The sequence below is a fragment of the Panthera uncia genome, chromosome F2, assembly GCF_023721935.1.
Source record: "Panthera uncia isolate 11264 chromosome F2, Puncia_PCG_1.0, whole genome shotgun sequence".
NCBI lineage: Eukaryota > Metazoa > Chordata > Mammalia > Carnivora > Felidae > Panthera > Panthera uncia.
Window position 1 is genome coordinate 15,771,976 of NC_064812.1, and position 22,550 is coordinate 15,794,525.

The following is a 22,550-nucleotide window of genomic DNA, read 5'->3' on the forward strand; positions in this document are numbered from 1 at the left end:
AAGAAATGCTCTGGAAGTTGAATGAAAAGTTATTATATGTCACTGCACACCATCCCCCTCATTTTTAATCCATAAAGTCAGATCAAAAAATTTTTAATGTCAATTAATGTCTTAGTTTACATCAATGAAAACTCCCAAATATTTCATTTTGTAATCTCTTCCAAAGTCTGAAAGGACAGTTTTATGTCAACGCTGCAAACACAGAATGGCCAATAAGCATACTGGGTTTTTGTTTTGTTTTGTTTTTTTACATCAAAATTAAACAAGCAGCACATTCTGGTTTACATCCCAAAGTTTAGTTGAGATAAGCCTGTTTCTCAACTCTTACACAATCTCTGAATCATGACTTTCCACCCCAGCTCCACAAGGGGCTGCTCTCAAATTTCAAGAAAGTCTCTTCCGGCAGCCTGTTTTGCCTTTGTTTTAAAATACCCTAAGTATAGCTTTTATCCTCTGATCCAAATTATTTTATTTCTTTCACGTAATGTGGTTTCCTCTGATTTGCATTTTCATTCCTCCCATCCATTTTAAAGAAAAACTAAGGTCCACGGTTAGATACTTTCATATGCTTTCATTGAGGAATCTTTGGCACAGTTGATGCACTGTATTATCATTACATCTATTAAAAAGCTAGTTGTTCAAATTTTGTCATAAAAACGTGAAAACATTTTATTCTATGTACAACAATGTACACAAATTTAAATAGGTCACCAAAGAGACCAGAAGTAATTAAAGAGGTATATTTACAGTAGCACATCACAGTAAACGGAAAACCATTCACAGATTCAACATGGATACTGTTTTTGTGCTTGGTTACACACTGAAGTGAAGCATATTACTCCATTTTGGATGAACTGAATTTTAAACAAATACCTCAATGATTAGCAAATGCTATTTTAATCAGTCAGTATCATCATTAATAAATTCTTCAGCCGCAGGGCCTGTGTGTTGCTGAATCACTCCATTTCTTTCTCTTTGAACATCATCATCACAATCTGTACTGTCATCTTCGTTCAATTCCCTGTCAGATTCAGCAGCAGCTTCCCTTATAGCTTCCTCTGGATTTTCATTCGGTGCAATAAATCCATTGTTGTTAGAGACATTTGAGTTATCCTTGATGTCATCTTCGATGTACACTTTTTGATGGCACATTGGACAAGTATCTTGAATGTACAGCCATTTCCGAAGGCAAAGTGCATGGAAATAATGATTACATGGCGTGATGCGAGCAGATGTCGTAAACTCATGATAGCAGATTGCACATACATCGTCTATCTCTTGTAAGCGGCTCCCTTTTATTTCAGGAAGTGAATTAATTTTCTTAACAGCAGTCCTACGATTCATGAATGTCTTCCAGCCATTTTTCGCTTGTAAGTAGATGTTAAAATATGCATGTAGACACATCATACAAGCCCGAATTTTACTTCCTGACTCAAACATCATAGTGTAAGCCCCATTTCCAAACATTACTACTCCAAATATAAATTCAATAATATTGCCTGTGGAACGAACATAGTAGACATAATCATCAAGCTTTTCCCAAAGGACATTATAGTAGCCGTCAATCATGAATAATGTATAAACAGTGAGAGAAACAATTACTTTTAAGCAGAGTTCCACACAAAAGGCTGTAACTGCAAACAACCACGTATTGAGCGCATAGTGATGCCAAAGCACGTAACTGAGTAAAACGGGAAGAATAAACAGGCAAGCTGAGACAAAGAGCACAGGAAAATGTCTACGAAAAGATGACACGTGAGAGGCACTGAGAGACATTAATACAGGGTCTGTCATCCCATGGATGAAATGCAGGACTGCAGTTAATAAAAGGCACATGTTTCTACTTAAGCGAATAAGTCTCTCTTCTGGTCTTAGCCCACTTAAACCAGTCTGAAGAGCCAAAATAAAAAATAAAACAGGTGCTACGAAGCCAAGTCGCCTGTCATCCTCTTCGGTGGATCCAATGAAAGCCAATATTCCAAGGCCCAAGTAATGGGCTATTGAGGAAATCACAGCACTCATGCCCAGTACAGTTAGTGTAGAATCACATCCACTAATTATAAGATTGCAAATGAGGTCCCAGAAATCATCCCAAGAAATGAAGAAGGAATCAGTTTCATTTGCCATCCTTAAGATGTACATCAACACCGTAGCCTGAGCTGTGATTCTTGTTAGCCAGAAGACTCTCAGTATATCTGGAAAACGAATCCTCTTCCATGTGTCCTCCATTAATAACTGTAATCCATAAATTCGATACATGTGCCTCACTAAAAGATAAACGTATCGTGTAGAATAATAAAACCACTTAAGTTTCACCACCAAGACAAGCACTGTGTTTAACGTGAGAATCAAGGAAGAAGTAAAAACTAAAGTCTCTCGGATGTGTAATGGCAGCTCTGTGATCAGGCCTATTACAGGAACTAAGAGATCCAAAATAATTAATTGTGAATAGATGGAATGGATCTGCAGTAGTGTAATATATCCAATTCCCAAGGTCAGCTGGAGAACGATGAGTGCCATCCACAGTGAGGGCCCTTTGCGAGGAAGCAGCTCAATTCCAAAAGCTGACGTGTTGTAGGCACCATAGAAGTCGATGTGCAAAGAAGCATAATAATTTACCAACACTGAAGTTGCAGCTAATAGAAAGGCCGAACTGTACATGTAAAACTTGAAAAGTGATCGTTGTGACAAGATCAGAACAATACTGGATACAAATATACCTAAACAGGAGAAAAAAAAAAGAAAAAAAGAAAGAACAGGTCATTTGAACACAACATTTTTAAGAATGTTTTTCTACTAATAATTATGCCATTCTCCCCTTACTCAGGAAATATGAATATTTTCAAAGTTACGAACTTAACTAAGCCTCAAGACAATTTAGGTTTAAAGGCCAATAAGGGTTTTGTAAAGTCAGAGTTCAACAGAACAGACCAAACAATATTTTAAAAAATCTCATTCCTTTATGTTCTAATTCCCAAAGTAATTCCAGTAGTACTGTATGTCCAGACCCCAAAATTATCTTCAAGATCATGATACATACATTTTAATGTTTTAAAATCCTGAAAGAACATATCCTTTATAATTTCATAATCACTAAAAATATTTAAAACAATTCCATTACTTTAAAAAAACATTAAGAATTAAAAATAATCAAAATCCAAATATTTGCCTATTAAACCTTAGATTCCTTTTTCTTAAAAGTCACATTTAGGAAATCAAGTTTAACTTTTATACTTACACCTAAGGCCTCCTTTTCCTCAAACAGTGAACTCCTGCTGGCTTTTATTTTTCCTGCTCCTTAAATCTGCATTCTCCCATGGGTCCAAAATCAGGGTTTTTTTTTTTTCTACATACTTTCCTGCAGATTTCAGAAACATCCTCCAAAGTTCTCTTTTTTCCTGTAATTACTGTATCTTTTACTACAAATAGTCAACCCTTTTTATTCTCTAAATTACAGAAGTAACATTTAGAAAACCAAAACATGTTTTAAAAACTGGTAATAAGGGGCGCCTGGGTGGCTCAGTTGGTTGAGCATCCAACTGTTGACTTCAGCTCAGGTCATGTTTTCATGGTTCATGAGATTGAGCCCCACATCAGGCTCTGCACTATCAGTATACAGATTTTCTCGGGATTCTCTCTCTGTCCCTCCCCTTGCTCGTGCTCGCTCTCAAACATTTTTTTAATATGGTAATAAAGCCCTCCCCCCACACTCTGTACGTAACCAATGTACAGTGTGACATGCATCCAGGATCATCTTTATTTGTGCTCTGACAAGTTCTTTTTTTTAATTTTTTTAATGTTTTTATTTTTTTTATATTTGAGAGAGACAGAGCATGAGCATGGGAGGGGCAGAGAGACGGAGACAGAATCTGAAGCAGGCTTCAGGCTCTGAGCTGTCAGCACAGAGCCCGATGTGGGGCTCGAACTCAGGAGCAGTGAGGTCATGACCTGAGCCAAAGTTACACGCTCAACAGACTGAGCCACCCAGGCACCCCAACTCTGACAAATTTAAGTGAGATCACAATAAACATTATTGCCCAAGGTTTCAACGATGGAAACAATATCCAAATATTCACCTAGTTCCACCTCTACCTTACAACTGAAACACTCAAAATTTCTAAAACCTAACTCACTTCAAATAGTTCTTGCAATTTCCGATTTCAGTTACACGTACCATTATTCTCTTAATGGCGCCTCTAGCCCCACATCCTCCAACTTTGACAGTTATTTGCCAATTCTGCTAACACCTATTATGTCCCTTTACTCAGCGACACCAACCTGTTAGCTGGTGCCTAAAAGCTCTTGTCCAAATCTATCCAGTCCATCACCAAACGGCCTTTCTTCATTTCTATGCTCCAAAGCAGTGGCTCTTGAAATTACTATCAAGTGAGATCTACATTCCTTGTCCAAACATCCAAGGATCCAACGTGCTTTAGAGCAGCGCTCCTCCCAACACACACAGACCACCACTCCAGACTTCTTTCTCAAACATACCCCTTTCTCTGCCACAACTGCAGCTATGTTTACATTCTTCTCTTTGCTTGGTATGATGGGCTTCCCAAATCCCTGACTGTTTGAATCCTACCCATCCAATCGACCCATTTTCTCTGGTAGTGACTGATCTTTCAACTTACCCACAGAACTTGGGGAAACGCCCAATACTCATATACTACCTGATGTTGTAGTTTGTAGTTATCTGAGTAGGTCATCTACCCTGCTATACAATGTATTCTTGAGAGCAAGCAAGGTTCCTACCTTGCACATCTATGGATCCTAAAATATTCTGCAGAAAATAAATACAATTATTTCATTGTTCATTGAAGTCACATTGGGGAAATATTTCTGCTGCGTTCTAGATTGTATTTGTAAAGGCAAGCGCAAAATACAGCCCACCTGGAAACTGAAACCTATGGAAAGGTAAGACAAAACTGAGAAACCAGAGCTTGGAGTACAGAAAAAGTGGCAAACGCCAAAAACATCATCTACCCACCTTATTTCAACACGTAATCAAGAAAGACACTGCATATTACAATGGAGGCATTTTACAGTCTATTGCATGTAAAAAAGCAAGGGCTAGTTCTCAATGATGGCTTTGCCTATGAACTTAAAATTTATCCTGTGCCCACGTGTCAGATTATTCGTGAAAAGGAGAAAAGGGCACAATCACCTGAAAGACACATACATGTCTGCACAAGAACCACCTAATTCCTGGAGCAAGTGGTCACTGATAATCTCCCAAAGAGCTGACAGGTGGGAACAGGCCCTTTCACTAGAAAATGGGTTTTTGGGGGGGTTGGATTAGAAACTTTTTTCATGTACGGTACAGGAAACAGAATTTACTCACCCACTATGTGTAATCTTACTTTTTCTATGTGAAAAAAAAAAAAAAAAAGGTATTTTTCCTGAGACAAAACTTAACCTAATCTCCTAAAATAAGTCAAAATAAAACCCAAATAACTTCAGTCCTATTTTATGCCACTTAAAATGGAGAAAGCCAAACAGGGACTATAAATTATTTTTGTCAACTTGCTATCCACGAAATGGTAAATTAATCTTTACCTGTGAATAACCATGAACTCTGTTGTAATTGATAAACCAGTCCTTTTTATTCTAACAGCTCTTTTCCTTAAAGCTTATTTTTATACACAAATGAAGGAATGCCTGGATTTTTACAAATATTTCTGTAGAAAAAGTGCTATTTTGCTTCAGGCAAATGTATCAAAGGAAAAAAGGGGGAGATGATGGCCAACGTAGCGAGACTATACTCCAGGTCTGGATGCGCCCCAGCAAGTAACAGTAAGAAACTGTTACTTTTCGTGATTAAAATTATACTCCAGGATACAATAATGACAAAACATTTCCAGAATAGTTTAAAATTATTTTAATTCCCACCCAAAGTTTGCATGTAAGGTTCTTACAGTTTTCTTTTATGCTCATGTTCCTATGTATGGAATGTAGGAAAAATCAGCTCTCATCTCACAGAAAAAGCCCACGTGCCAAGTAACAAGTCTCTCAAGTAACATTCCCTCTTATGGCCTTTTAACATTGAAATAATACCAAAGTTTGTTGCATTTTTACAACTTCAGACATAAAACTCTCGGTATTTATCCTGAAGGCCTAAGAAAATTAAGCACAGGGGTAGATTTCTCATTAGGATTTAAGAGTAACCTGAAGAAGCAATCAAGACTATATATAAATGCTACTTTATGAAGAAAAATCACCTTGGAGACTGGAGATCAGGGATCTCAGTACCCAGTGATTAGAGTGCCACCGAAGTTCTCACAGTAGGAAAAGAGCCAAGTATCAAAATCAATTCAGGAGCTTGGAAGATACACACAAACTCTATTCATGAAAGGGTTCAGGGCCTTTTCAACTTGATTACCAAAATAAGCAAACAAAACAAACACTGCCATGCATGGCGCACAACAAAGCGTTTAACCCCTTTATGTGTAAAGTCCATTCATACCTTTAACCCTGTCTAGAAACTGAGGACTAAAAACTGGAAGGAAATAAGACATAACATTTATAACTCTCCAGATATCTTTAAATATCTTTTAAACACAATCTAAAGAAAACTATGGAAAAACATTTAAATGCCTAACAAAGTAAAGAATGAACAACACAGAAATGTTATGATTACCGTAATCCAAAGAGAGTCCCAAGCAATAAAATGTAGACCAAGTAAATAAAATATCTTGAAATGTTAATCTGTAGGTATACTTGATAAATAAACGAGAGCATAAAGAAAGTATTTCTACAGAATTCTCATTTGGGGTTTAAAAGGGTATTCTAAGTCTTTTATTAATAAGAAAACTAAATTTTTGCTTCTAAACTAAGATTTTTAACGTTTTTATTAAAAAGAAATGTGAATATAATTTTTTTAAAGTCAAAAGGTATGGGTATAAAATGAAGAGTAAACAAAGTTTTGCATAAGCAAACACACATTCACGAACTCATTCTTTTTGCTTCTTATCCAAACAGGATGTCATTGTAATAGTGGAGTTTTTATTATCTTTTTTAAAAATTGCATTTCTGATTACTTATCAAAGAGGGCATCTTCCGATTTATTGCCCATGTTTCTTTCTCTGTGAATTGCCAATTTATCTTTTGACCATTTATCTATGGAGCGGTTTTTCCTCCTTGAATTGTAGACATTTAAAAATATTCTGGCTACAAATTCTTTACCAGTTATCTGTAATGCAAATATCTTCTGCAGGTATGTGGCTGATCTTTTCACATTTCTGCTGCTGCCTTTTGATTGACAGAGGTTTTTAATTTTAATATTGTTGGATTTACCAATCTTTATTTATACATTTACTTTCATACATTTTTAAAGAATTTCTCCCTTACTCAAAGGTTAAAAAAACTCTATATTCTCCTATATTTTCTTCTACAAATTTTTAAAGTTTTGCTTTTCACATTTAGGTATTAATCCACCTAAAACTATTTATATATTGATGTGAGGTATGGACCCAGTGTAATTTTTTCCATGTAACTAAATGACCACTACCTGAATAGTCTGTATTTACCTCAATGTACGTACTTCAATTCTACCTCTGAAACACATCAAGTTTCTCTATATACATGGATGCTCTGTTTCTGGGGTTTCTATTCTGTGCTACTGGTCTATTTATCTATCTCAGTGATTCTCAGCTAGGATCAGATTTTGCCCCAACCCCACTTCCCCACACCGACACCCAGCATTTGGTAATATCTAAATGTCTAGAGACATTTTTAGCAGTCACAAAAGGAGGAAGAGGGATGCTAATGGGTATGTAATGGGAACAGGACAAGGATGCTGCTGAAAATCCTATAATTCACAGAACAGCAACCCTCCCCAATGCCCCCCCCCCCCCAAGAATTATCCAGTCCAAAACATCAATAGGGTTGCTGTTGAAAATCCCCAGTCTATCCCTATGGTGTCAAAAGTACTATTGCTTCACTGTTTTTTCACTTCAAAGGTTTTCTGAGTTCTTTCTATACCACCAAAAATACCTATCTCATTCTTTTCAAAAACTTCATTTTATGTCTAAACCTAATATAAAGAACAGATTCCTTTTAGATATTTAGATTACCTAAGTTAGATATCTAATAGATATTTAGATCAACAATTTGTTATTACCAACAATGCTGTCATGAAAATCCTTTCCCATAGTCTTGCACAAGTACAATTATATCATTAGGTCAAATTCTTAGAATTGGAATTGTTGAGTCAAAAGATGGATGATGGATTTCAAGAGATAGAACCAAATGGCTTTACACAGAAGTGACAGCATGCCAAAGCTGTGTAACTTTATTTGAACTTTGTATGTAGTCTAACTTTTATTTGAATGCTGAACTCTTCACCAGTCTGGTAACTGAAATCTTGTTGCCTGCATTTCTTTAACTGTAAATGAGGCTGAGTTTTTGTTTTTTGTTTTTGCTTACTGACCATCTGCATTTCATTTATTGGAAACTACTTTATCTTGGGCCCATTCTTCTCTGGGAGTTTAAGTTTTTCTTTAAGTAAGTCTTTTCTTAAAAGTAAAACTTTTATTCAATTTTATACAGTGTGAATACTTTCCCCTCAGTTTGTCATTTTTAAGAATTTTTTAAAAAAGAGTTTTGTCACAAAAAAGGTCTTCCATTTTTATGCACTCAAATTTATCAATTTTTTCCTTGTAACTTCTGGGTTTCCTTGTGTTTAGAAAGGCCTTTCTACTTCAATGAATTATCATTACATGAGTAATACTATCAAACTCGTCTGCTTGCGTTTTCTGCCTTGGATTTAGATTTGCTAATTCAGCATTATGCCGCACTGGGTTGCATTTCATTTAGCATTTGACACCTCCTAAGAATAGCTTAATATTCTTAAATACTCCATATGCTGTGATTCGTATTTTTTGCATCTCCAAAATGAGATGCTTTATATTCTAATCTGCTGAAATTCTTGTATTAGTTGGATACCAAATGCAAGTGCAGTGGTGGTACATGTTTGTAGGAGAGGAGTCAATTTTTCAGAGACCAGATATAAAATTGGTAATGCTTCCTAGAGAATAGATTTCCATGTTTACAATTCCATTTTAAAGAAAAAGATGAGATTTGACAAGTTTTGAGATTTACAGACAGTAGTATTGAGAGGTCAATGATTATTAAAAAAAAAGAAACAACTAGATAGAACAATTAATTTCAACTATCCTCTGGTGGCTTTTACACACAAATCTGTCACTTTCAGTAACAACATAAGCTGCCTCATTGAATGGGCCTCAAAAATTGAAGACGTTTGTTTTCATTCAGGGTAAATCTTTAGCAACAAAACCAGTTTTTAAGAATTTTATCATTCTGGGGTGCCTGAGTGGTTCAGTCGGTTAAGCGTCCGACTTTTGATTTCAGCTCAGGTCATGATCTCACAGTTTGTGAGATGGAGCCCCATGTTGGGCTCTGCGCTGACAGTGCTGAGCCTGCTTGAGGATTCTCTCTCTCTAAAAAATAAATAAACAAACAAACATTTTTTAAAAAAAGAATTTTATCATTCTCACAAGTATGAAAAATTAGCAAATTACACTGGTATAACGTAAGTAGCAGTCCAGGTGATAGATGTGGAAAATATGTTGTATTTCTTACAAAGTGTGAACAAAAAATTGTGGGTACAAAGCACCAAAATTTCACTGAGGCCTTCAAAAGACCAAAATATCTAACAGTATGGTCTTAACTGAAGCATTATTTTTTTTTTAAAGCTATCAAGCTTATTAATAGCTAACACTTAGATAGCCTTTCCTAGGTCCAGGTACTGTTCTAAGAGCTTACATCCTAACTCACTTACCATCCTTAACATCCTGAGACAGACCATCACTGCCCATCTTTAAAAACGTTAAGAAAAGGGAGGCACAGCGCAGTTAAATCACTTGCCTGAGGTCACATTCTTTAACTTGCCAAATACAGCTTCCATGATTTACCATAAAAATACGCACGGGTTACAAAGAAAATACCAAAATTACTGTTCAGGGTTCTTAAAGTACACATGATTTAATTAAGGAAAATACTCCCTTTTCCTTAAAGCTCCTTAGCCTAAAGCTCAACTCTCAAGAGCACTGCATTTAAGCACCTGGTCTCAAAGGGCTTCTCAAAAGGATACGAAGTTGCAGGTCAAAAGAACATTCAAGGCAGTGGCTACACCATTTGCCAAAGAATACATGAATCCCCTCAAACACAGCTGTTTTGTTTTTTGGTTCTTGTGGCCTTTTTTTTTTTTTTTTTTTGCTCCACCATGACCTCCTCTTAAAACAGAAGTGACGAAAGTCATCCCTGTAGTTATATTCGGTGAGTTTCCAAAGCAGCACTTGGGTTATCCCAAAATTGATAAAGCTCCTTGGAAGTCTGTTAGCTTCTGTTCTCTCTCTAGCAAGCTCTCTCTCATCCTATGGGGTTGAGGAACAAAAATGGTAATTCTTCTCACTTCTCAGTCTCTTGATGCCAAAAAACGGCACAGATCTTGCCCGAATGCATATCCCTAACTAATGTGGGTGGGTAGGCAGGGAAAGAGGGCTGGTAGTTGATCAGGCTCAGCTGGAACCCCTAAGTAACTATACTGAGTTAAGTAAGAGCCTATTAATCTATGATCTTGATGAATGGCTTCTAACTGGCAGAAATAAAATGCCATCCCAACAGGCCCCCCTTACGAATTTCACTTTAACTGAAATCACTTTTATCTACGAGTACCAAAATGAAGCAAAATATGTTGAGCATAAACCATTAAAACCACTCAATGCTCTTTTTGAAGCTGAGGTATAACTGACATATAACACATTAGTTTCAGGTGTAGAACATGATGATTCCATATTATATACACTGTGAAATCACACAGCTCCCTTTTTGCCACATATAATGAGGGCATTACACTTTTGTAATGGTAAGTAGCAGTGACTGGGATCAAGTAGCTGGTGGGTTACTGAGAAGTCTTGTGCTAAAGAGCATCACTGTCCCATCTGCTAGTTTTAGATCTAACATATGATCACTACTATACCATTCTGTATCTGGATAGCAGCTGTAGAGGAGAAAAGTGAACCACCCTGGATGTCAGAAGATTTTTCAGCCCAAGCTCTGGCAACCACTTACTGCTATGAATCAAAATCAAAAACACTTAGTCTCTATGGCCCTCAGTTACCTCATTTAAAAAATGCGATTAGCACCATCCACCTCTGAGGGATGTGTAAAGTTTAGGTTAGATAAAAACAGTGAAAATGCTTTACAAAAATAAAGCACCAAACAAATGTAAAATGTTATTGCCAATAATAAAACTCAACACCACTCCCCCCCCCTTTGGAGGAATAAACAAACAACAGATGGTTCCTAATTCAGAAAGGCTCCGTAATAAGGACCTCATCATCAACCCTTCATCAGCAACACTTCAAAATCGCAAGCCTACTGAAAACTGATCACAAGAATTACCTCATCAACAAAATTTGCCAAGTTTCAGCTGCTTTAAAAAAAATGTTATGCATAAATGCTTCTCACACTGGTAATGCAAGTAAAGACGGGGGATGAAACAGGATATTGTTAACACTCCATTCATTTACAACAAAGGCAGTGATTTCCAGGAGTCTCGGAAAAGTCTCCTCACTTTCTAGCCATTTTTATAACGATTTTCAATACCTTCTCTATTCATGGAAAATGCTAAGACTCGTTACAAGTATCGCTGTCTTCATGAGCATTTTTGGTAATCGTTTCAAGGTTTGACATTCGAAACCCTGTCTCCTTCGTTTGGGTGTCATTTCCCGCAGACACTTCATGATCATGTGGGCCCAGGGATACAGAAGTGACAACATACGAGTGCTCTGTATTTTGGAGAGGGGGAAACTGAGGCCCGGGCCTTGGCACTACAAGCCCAAGGTCACACACGGCGAGATGGGGCAGAGTTGCTGTTTTTCCAAGGCTGTCGCAGGAGACGCGGCAAGCCAGCACTCATTCCCCAAGAGAAACAGCAGGCAAAGAGCCGCATGCTCACACATCCATGCTTTCTCCCCACCCTCGGGTGCAAAAATGAACGGAGGGCTGACTCTTGACGAGGACTGCTCCGCTGTCAACTCTGAGACAAGTGTCATCTCCTCCCCTCTCCCAGCCTGCAAAGATGCCTCTGTTGGGAAAGAAACTGGTTCTCAAACAGACACACACTACCCACTGACTGCGCGCGGGTGCCCGCTCCCTGCAGCACGTCTCGGCCCGCACAGCCGTCCTGGGACGCAAGCTACCCGGTTCCGCTTACCAAGAAGCCGGAGGAAGATCTGGAGCCCGATGCAGAACCGGCTTTGGCTGGAATCGTAGTAGGAGTTGAAGATGGCGTCGATGATGTAGAGGCAGGGCACCCGGAGCGCCACCTCGAGCGCCGCCCAGACCTGCTGATGGGCCATCCGCACCTGCTGCTGCGGGGGCCCCACCGCCGCCATGAGCCGCTGCCACACCGGGGCTGGGCGAGCTGGGCAGGGCCGCGCGGGGCAGGGCCCGGGAGCACGGCCAGGGGCGGGGGCTAAGGCGGGAGACTCCGCCCCCGCCCTCCCTCCTCTCCGGTCTGTCTCACCGCCTGCCCCGCCGCCCGCTCGCGTCTCTGGAGCTGGAGCAGGCGGCGGAGGCTCCCGGGAGGCCTCTGGGTGTCTGTGTTTCCGGCCGGCTAAGGTCTGGCTCCTCCTCCCTCCAACGCCTCCCCCGCCCGCGGAGCCACCATCTTGACCTCGCCCGCCTGCCTCTGCCGTTGCTGCTGTTCGGAGGCCAGGAGGCTGCGTCCGCGGTCACGCGAGACCGCAGGGCCCGCGCCGCCGACTGCGTCATAATCCGGCGTTAGGGGCGCTCCCCACACCGTCATCACGCGCGGCGTAGCGAACGTCTCGCCGCGTTACCATGGTTTCCGCCCACCTTCGCGGCTTTGGCGCCACCGGGTGGCGCAGGCGCTCTCCGGCAGCCGCGCCCTCCTGCCTGAGTGGCTTCGTCACGGAAGGCGGTGGCCGCGTCGGTTCTGCGAGGGACTCCCTGCTTCCGTGGGCGGAATTATTAGCCGCTTCGTTCTAACCCATTAAACGTCCCATAAACGTGGTTCGGAGCTGTTTGGGAGGAGGAGAGCAGAGGGCGCCGCCCGCCGGACCTACCCCACCCCGCCCGGAGGCCGGTCTGAGGATGGCATTTTCCAGGGAAAATCTCTGCAAGGCCGCCCGGGGTCCTGCTGGAGCGTCGCTGAGCGCGCTCTGTGCTGCGGCCGTGCGACGTGGCAATGAGCTGGGGGTGGTAGGCGCTGCCAAGGAAAGCATCCCTCTCCTCTCTTGCGCATCACCTTCCGTGTCTTCTACCCGACTGGACAGAACTGAGGACACCCATCGGCCGCACTTTGCGAATGTCAAGGGCCACTTGTGATTTAAGGGCGAGAACCCGGGGCTCTGTCTGTGTTTCTGGCCTTTGAGGTCCGCACACTCAGGCAGTCCCTTCTTTCCTTCTCAGGGAAGAAGCCACACTTAAGTTTTTGTAGGGGATCAGAATGTGCCACCCCAAAACATGCCACTTTGACACAAAGGTAATTTTGAGCTGAAGTTAGCAGAGAAACAGCAGATGCTTAATTTTTTTTTTTAAGATCCCTGCCCGCCCTCCTCACTGCCCCCGTTCGCTTAAAAGGCAGGACATAAATTTCTATTTGTAAAGGTGCCTCCCTCTCCCTTACCAAGAAGAGGGCAACTCAGACTTTCAGTGACCCGCAAACCTTAACTAAATGAACCCTTATCTTCCATTCGTTTCCTCCATTACGTTTTTACCTTAGCAGTCTGCTGTCCCTGAAAGCCTAATCCCCTTTTCTTTTGTCACTTCTCTACAAAATTATTCTTTGTTAATACATTAAACCCCAAATTGTAGGCATGCTTTGAGTCATTCACCACTTAGTTTCTCGCATGGGTATGTGCACTCACGGGTTAATAAACTGCTTCTCTCTTGTTGATCTCTCTTTTGTCAGTTTAATTCCAGGTCCCAAGTCACAGGACGTGGGACCACGAAGGAAGGTCTTTTTCCCTCCCTACACTTTCTTGCCTACACTTTCTTGCCATGTAATTAATGTAATGTGGTCATTCTTATTTTTCTGTTCCTTCACCAGCAAATGAGAGTGTAAATTGGGCCAGAGTCTGCTTTACTAACTCAGCCATCTTAAATTAAGGGGGATCAAAAACAAAAACAAAATTTAAAAAACCTGGCTCATTTAGGATCCTAGCCCAAACTGTGCTCTGCTATCCATCTGTATCAGAGCTCTGTGTGGGTGACTATCCTCTATTAAAAACCCTCCAGAGGAAAGGAGTATAAAACTCCAACATCCCTTTCTCTGGGTGGAGTTAGGTGTGGCAGGAAGATTGATTCATACCCAAACTCCTTACTCCAGTCTCATGTTTTTAACCTGTTGTTGTTATCCCCCACAAATAATGACTGCCGTCTATCTAGTGCTGTGTACTGGGCACCACGGGGAGGGTTTTACATTTTACTTAAATCTTTGCACCAGCCTTTTTGGGGTAGGTAGGATTATCTCTGCTTTAGAGAGGAGGAAACTGGGGCTTAGATAAGTTATCCAAATCACAAAGTATGTATGTAAGTAGTAAGCTAGAATGGCCATAGCTAGTAGGAGTCGAACCAAGGATTAGAACCCAGGAAGCTTAGAACTTCAGGCATCTTTGATTCCTTCCTCTTCACACCCACAGCCAATCTGCAACCACATTGTATCCACCTGTCTCCTTTGTATTCCCCTTTCTGTTGTCACTGCCACAATCCGAACCCAAGATCCTACTGGAGCTTGCCTGATTCACGGCAATATCCTCATTATGTTATTATGATCACCACTTTTCCTATAAATCAGTCTGTTTACCTCTGCCAGGTTAATTTTCCTAAATTGCACACCTGGGGAATAAACTTGTGGCGCTGACAAAATTCCCAAAGGAAAGCAAACTTGGTAAGATGAGAGGATTATTAAGGTTTATATAGAAAACCTCAGAGACGTAAATTAGCTTCTCAACTCACCTGTTATTCTGCCCTGATTGCAATTTAAAGCAAAAAGAGAGAAGCTGTTGTGGAGGAAAGGGTCCACAAGGACTAATCTAAAACAGGAGTGTGGTAGAGAAAGCAGGCAAGTACCAATTACATTATGATCATGCAAAATGGAGAATTAAATAATGTATGGGCTCTCCAATTTTTATTTAAAAAGTTAAATGTAATAAATAGTAAATAAAAATCTTATAAAAATGCTTCAGCCCTTACTTATTAATGCTTTAATGGTTACTAATCTTAATTTAATGCACAAATTTTATTAGTTTAAGAATTTCTAATTCAAAGTAAATCCCACTCTCGGGAGTGATGGCACAGTCGTTCTCATCTTACGTGACTTCAAGCACGTCCCTTTAAGCTCTAGATCTCACTTTCCCCATCTATAAAACGAAGGTTTAAAAAGATTCTGGCAAAGTACTTTAAAATACTACCTTAAAATTAAATGTATATTACTGAGGTAGTTTTTAGAAAACTTGGGAATTTGGGGGTGGGGGAGGTGGCGCCTGGGTGGCTCAATCGGTTGGGTGTCAGACTCTTGATTTCAACTCAGGTCATGATCTCATGGTTGGTGGGATGGAGCCCTGCATCAGGTTCTGCACTGACAGCACAGAGCCTTCTTGGGATTCTCTCCCCCGCCCCTCTCTCCCCCTCCCGTGCTCAGTTATCCTTGCTCTCTCTCTCTCAAAATAAACTTTTTTTGTTTTAAAGAAAGCTTAGGAATTTTAAAAATAAAAGATAAGCTTTCAAAAGAAAAATCCCTACGTCAGTGGTGCACTTTTCTGTTTTACATTTGCCATCTCTCAAGTCTATATTCTAAGCTCAGTTTCATCATGCCTGAGCTCCAGGTGCCTGCTTACATTTTAGGGGTCCAGTTAAGTTAGGAGAAATAATCACCTTCAAGTAAAGATGAAGGGATACCCTCCTGTACTACCCAAAAATATCCTGTACTACCAAAAAGTTAATGACTACCAAACCACTTAATAGATGCTATGATGGAAACAGAGGAACAAGGACAAAAATCTCAGAGGAATAGTTCTTTTGTTTTTTGTTTTTACAGAAGGAACTTACTGGTTATGTTTGCTTAGCTTTGCAAGAGGTTTTCTCAGCTTTGTATCGGGAAATGTATGTGTTAGTCATCATCCAAACAGAAGCTAAATTCCTAATAAGCATAATCCCTCCATAGCACCCACTGTGAAAAAAAAAATTAAATAAGCTTTCAAAGAAATAGCTGCAATTCACTGAATTTAATCTTTGCTTGGTTTCTACATTGACTTGAAAGTTGCACAATTCAGGTATATGTTTATATTGAATCCGCTCAGAGCAGTGTGGAGGGTGTGTGTGCATTCACACAGACACACTCTATATACATAAGTTGCCTGTTTAAAATATTACCAGCTTAAAAATAACTTCATTTGGCTTTAATGGTTGAATGCCCTTTAGTTCTAAAAAGCCTTTGGAAACAGAACGTGTAAAAACTTGTTTGACTTTTCTGTTGACCTTTGCACTTGCCAGGTCTCTGTTCTAAGCAACAGGAACTGATTCTGGGCTATCTGAAGCAAAAAGGGAGATTCTTAGAGGGTTATTTTCATTATTCTTCACAATTTCAAGTTCCAAGAGTGAGATGCAATTAGCCGAGCTTATGGGACCCTGTGTCTTACCCCAGCTGTACCAGCCAGTGCCAACAGCTTCCTTAGCGGGAGAAAGCAGAAAGAAGCCAGCACTTAGAACTACCCACCCCGCCTCTACCCACCAATGTATTATGTATTTACTTCAAACGGATGATGGGGATGCTGGGGGGAAGGGGAGGAGTTGATAGTCCAGAAAGGGATAGATACGCCCCATAACTTTTTCTCAGACCTTTGGAATTACTTTAAAAAAAAAAAAAGGCTTCTGATCCCAAATTACAGTTTTTCTCATTTCATTCAAGTAAATTTCAGATATGCCCATCAACATTCAGCTACTATTTGAGTTTTCCGGTTTTGTAAACGCCAAGTGAATAGGAAAAGTCTGTTGTTTAGTTAACAAAGGAAACAACAGAGAATATGGTGGCATTTGCAATCACTGTTGAGGATATACTGACTCCCTCAGCTCGTTCATTCCTGTGACAGACATTTGCCGAGCACTTTCTATGCATTTGGCAGGAAGTTGGCCCGCTTCTGCCTCTCACTCTAGACAGAGAACTTAAACTCTCTAATCATCAGTATCCTCACCTGGGAAAAAGAAAAAAGCGGTTAATATTGCCAAATAAGATACGAAATACACGGCATGCGTTATCCAGTTAATCTTAACAAACCTACTGAAAGACACAGACAATAACAGTGGCAGAGCCAGGTTTCTAACTCATATTTTTCTGATTGCAGAGACTTATGATCTGCTCCTCTGCAAGTCATTTTTCATGCCAGTGATACCAATTAATATATTTTAAGTACTCAGTATGATATGCAGTATGTAATAAGAATTAGTATGCTGAACAAGATCTACTCACTGGAACCCTTATGATACTACACGCAACACTTTGCAATGGTTCCGTGTATGGCTCAGGAGTTTGGATTGCTATACATGCTAATTATTCATACAGTAGAATATAAATAAAATATAAATAGATAATACGTTCAAATATGTTAAGTATGTTAAGTGATGGTCCAGAATAATGAGGGCCGAGATACTGCTGAAAGGCAGAGGACAAGGAATACGAAGTTAAAAACATTTGCCAAGGCAGGAAGCCCAAAGAAGATGGATATAGTACCCCACTGACAGACGGGAAGGATAGGACCCTTTATCCTAGACAGGTTTCTATAGTTCGGGTTTCTAATAATCAATAATCACTTCTCATTTCACAGAGCTCCACCTCACTGAGTAGAATAAAAGCTTAAAACTGGAAGATTCAATATTATAAAGATGTCAATTTTACCCTGTAGTTCAATGTGATCCCAACAAAAAATCTCAACAGGTTCTTTCTCCCAAAAATTGACAAGCTGATTTAAAATTCCTAAGAAGATGCAAAAGGTCAAGAATAACTACGGCAAAATCTTGGGGCGCCTGGGTGGCTCAGTCGGCTAAGCGTCCGACTTCGGCTCAGGTCATGATCTCACACAGTTCATGGGTTCGAGCCCCGCATTGGGCTCTGTGTTGACAGCTCAGAGTCTGGAGCCTGCTTCGGATTCTGTGTCTCCCTCTCTCTCTGCCCCTCCTCTGTTTGCGCTGTCTCTCTCTCACTCTCTCTCTCTTTCAAAAATAAACATTAAAAAATTAAAAAAAAAAAAAAAAAGAATAACTACGGCAATCTTAAAGAACAAAGTTGAAGGACTTACTAGATCAGATATCAGGACCTATTGTAAAGCTATAGCAAATTAAACAAGATAGTATTGGTGCTTGGATAGAGTAACTGAACATGGAACAAAAAAGTCTGGTAACGATCCCCACATGTACAGTCACCTGATTTATGATAAAACTGATACTACAGTGCAGTGGGAAAGGATAAAAACCCGGCAATATAAGGTGTCTAACAAAGGCTGCACATCACTTCACGGGGAATCACACTGGAAACATCCTCCCTACAGTTAAGAACAATTTAACTTGTATTAGTGGGGGTGGGGTGGGGGGGGTGGAGGGAGGGAGTGGGAATTGGACACTTTAGAATGCCAGAGCTTCCCTTTTTAATCAAAATTTCTCAATTTTAAAAATAAATGATCTTCAGATTGCTGCAAGCTTTTAGTTTCTAAAGTTCTAAAAAGAAAAGTTGATTTTGACAATTTGCGCCAGTCTTCTCATTAATTTTATGGAGAAGCCAGTTTTCGGAGGTCCTTACTGTGTCATTTTGGAAGCCACTCATTTTACTCTTGATACTGGGTAGGGAAGTATCAAGAGATGCCCTAGTGGGTGGAGTAAGCGTGAAATATACTCTTCCCTGCCCTCACTGTGTGACAATAACCCTCCTTCCTCCTGATGATCAGATTCACTTATCCCCAACCGGAGTGGTGACCCTTCCTTGCTTGCCTGCTGGTCTCTTAGCACAAGGAACCTGACATGCCTGGGAAATCTCAGTAGGTTAAAGTGTAAAGGGTCTGTTATTGTATCTCCTGATGAAAGAGCTTCCCAATTAGGGATCAGCCCTCTAGTCTCACTAAGTTGTGGAGACGGGAGGCATGAACTCCCGGGGGGGAGACGGGGGGCAGTGGGGACAGTAAGTGGGTGTATTAACTTCCTATTGCTGCTATAACAAATTACCACAAACTTAGTGATTTACAGCAACATAAATTTCTTCTCTCATAGTTACAGAGGTCAGAAGTCTAGAATCAAGGTATCAACCACTCTGTTCCTCCTGAAGCATTCTGGGGGAGAATCCATTTCCCTGCCTTTTTCAGTTTCCAGAGGCCTCCAACATTCCTTGGCTCATGGCCTCTTCCTTATGTTACTCTGTCCTGCTTTTGTCATCACACGTTCTACGTCCTACTTGTATTGCCTCCCTCTTATAAGAGCCCCTGAGATTATATCAGGCCAACATGGATAAACCAGGATACTTTCCTCATCTTGAGATTAACTTAATCACACCTGTAAAGTCCCTTTTATCATGTTAAGATAATATATTTACTGGTTCTGGGTATTAGGACATGGACATATTTGGGGGACACTGTTTAGCCTGCCACAGTGGAAATTCTCCTATTTCTACCCTTTAATTCCTAGCTGTGGATTTTCTATCTAAATGGGACATGGCACTCATTATGTAATAGGTATGGATTTAGAGTGTATACTGCATCCTGGTGAATGGGATCCCATTCATAGGGCATTATCTTCAAGCTTTGATTTGGTTTCAAAAGGTTTTTCCACCACTCCACCAGGCCAGCATTTTCCTGGTTGTATAGTATGTGATAGGATCAGTGAATCACCTGGTCATGTGCCCACTCAAACACTTCCTTTGCTGTTCAGAAGCAATATTATGCAGGAGACATATTGATGGATCGAACACTGTAAACCTTTGGATAGCAGCACTGGCCAACATCTTGTGGGCAGGAAAGGTAAACTCATGGATGCACGTAGAAGATTCTAGTCAAGGTGAATCAATGCCCTTCCATGACAGAAGCCCAATGTAACCCACTTACTACCAATTAGCTGCTTGGTTTCCTTGAGGGATGGTGTTGAACCAAGGGCTCAGCGCTGAATACTAGGCTCTTTGGTGAGTAGAAGCCATGCTGTTGGCAACTTGCTAACCTGCATCCCTGCAACATGTTATTCATAAGCTCTTTATGCTACTGGGGTAGCTTATGACTACCGCTGCTAAAATTAACCAGCCAAGTCTTTTGTTTACTTGTTGAGTTCCTCTTTGATGTGCACGTCTCCGGTAGGCACTTACTACGCAACACAAAGCTCTTTACTCATGTATCCAATCCCATAGATTCCCCACCACCTCTTCTCCAGGCTTCATTGTCCCTGAACTAATCTTTCCCACTCCAGGCCCCTGATCAATTTGCTAACCCACCTGCCACTTGCCATGAAGGTATATTCTTACTTCAGGCAACTTCTCTTTCCATACGAGGTGGATGACCAGGAATATTGCCCCCAGTGCTGCCTTGTGGGAAGATACCCTTCCCTGCTGTCTTTTAAGACCACTCCTGAGTAGGGCTGTAGGGTAGCAGCAGTTTATTTTGGTCTTGAACCCGTATTCCAAGAAAACCCATCAATGAACTTAGCTCTGCATTTGCATCCTTTATCAGCAAGACAGAAGGGCTTCTCAAGTGGCCATGATTGTGGGCCGAGGGAAGGGCATTGATGCAAGAATTATAAACATGACACAGGAGTCTGGGGCACCTACCTGTGCACCTATTCGTTTCCTCTGGCTCTCGCCATCCATCCCAGATGTACCACTTCCACCTTATGATGGTTTGACTTGAAGGGTCTGACAAAACTCAGCTCATGATGGGCAACTCTGGCTACATGGTTACCCGAAGTCCCAGAAGATGCTCAGATTCTACCAACGCCCATTAGCATGCCAGGAGCCATTTTTGGATGACGCCTGGCTCTCTGCTGCATACCATCTGGCCTTGCTACAGACATCCACTTGAGACTACCTTGTGATTTTCCCATTGGAGCTTGTCCTAAACTTCCATGGCTGCTTTGCTTATCACAGATACTCTTGTACCATAGAATCTCCTGGGTTGAATGGTCCATGAAACAAAGCTAATTACACCGCAACCTGTACCTGCTACAGAGACTTTATGTGCTGTGGATCCCACTGGAAACTGGCGGCCTTCTATATCACCCAGGAGAGGAGTCAGAGCAGTATTCCCAAGTCCCGAATTCCCACAAAGGAGCATACAGAGGTTGGCGTGCTTCCTTGACAGAGGAACACTGATGAGTGGGTGAGATGGAAAAATCTGTTCTTTACCGTGAAGGAGCAATCTTGGCATTCAAGCAGACCAGTAGCCCTAAAAATTTCACTGAAGGAACAGGTTGCTGGATGGTATTAGTGATTATTCGGAGTACAATATACTAGCTCGTTGTGTCTCTGGCCTAATGAGTATGATGCCGTAAGTATAGTAGGTTAGTAGGGTGTTCCTCGAAATGTTCCCATGGCCTAGGTCTCCTCAGACTATAATGATGGGGGAGTGGAGTCCTACATGAACGCAAACTGCTCCTCACCCAGCAGTCTCAGGGCTCAGTTCCATACGTACTCTCATGGCTCCTGCTGGTACATGTTGCTGAGATCCTGCATCCCCTTTGGCACATGGGCCCAGCTGAAATTGTTGACAGAAGACACAAAAACAAGAGAAAAGGAGCCGTGTAGGACGGAGCCAGTTGCTTTGTTTGGTGTTGTGCAGCTGCAGGTTTACTCATCAAGTTTTGCTGACCTTCGCTTGAGTTATGAAACTATGCATACATATAGCTTTCATTTAAAAAAACAAAATTCAATTACTAAAAAAGGAAACTAGGACCGTCTTGTCTGTCCATCTATAAATACCTACCTAATAGCGTACAGAGAGCTTCGTCGCATGGGCCACTCCATCCAGGAGACGACAGGGTACATAAGTGTGGTGGATACGTGCGTGTGCGTGTGTGTGGTATGTTCCAAACTGCAGTTGTAGCCTCATATTCGTTATTTTCTATTTGCCTTTGATTCAACCTTCACCTTCAAAAAGCCAGAAGCAAATACCTATTCTGACAGTTTGGGCCCTCTCTGAAATTATGTGATTGTTGATCAAGTAATCTTGCAGGCAGTCTCAGATCTCATCAGAAAATTTCCCCTGTACTTAGTGTTAATAGTTTTACATTCAGTTTATAATATAGGTAGGGATCCTAACACAACTGTGGTAAGAAATTCTTATGAACTTTGTATGTTGAAGTTTTGTGTCAGCTTAAGTATTGATCTGTATTTATTATTGCTAACGTGAGTTTCTTCAGTGATTGTGAAAACTAGTAAATTTATACACTATTATAAACTTCTAAAGAGTTAAAAAAAAAAAAAAGCTACACAAAATGTAAGAAACAACTATCCTCAAGGCAATGAAGGACAATGATCCATG

General features: G+C 40.7%; 1 protein-coding gene across 1 annotated transcript; it reads right to left on the reverse strand.

Moving 5' to 3' along the window:
• Nucleotides 1–77: 77 nt before the first annotated feature.
• Nucleotides 78–12,717, reverse strand: RNF139 (ring finger protein 139). The gene is made up of 2 exons (XM_049633500.1): nucleotides 12,242–12,717; nucleotides 78–2,720 (listed from the first exon to the last, which is right to left on the reverse strand). The coding sequence occupies exons 1-2, from the start codon at nucleotides 12,420–12,422 to the stop codon at nucleotides 901–903; spliced, it is 2,001 nt and encodes a 666-aa protein (XP_049489457.1). The 5' UTR covers nucleotides 12,423–12,717; the 3' UTR covers nucleotides 78–900.
• Between the last annotated feature and the right edge of the window lie 9,833 nt (nucleotides 12,718–22,550).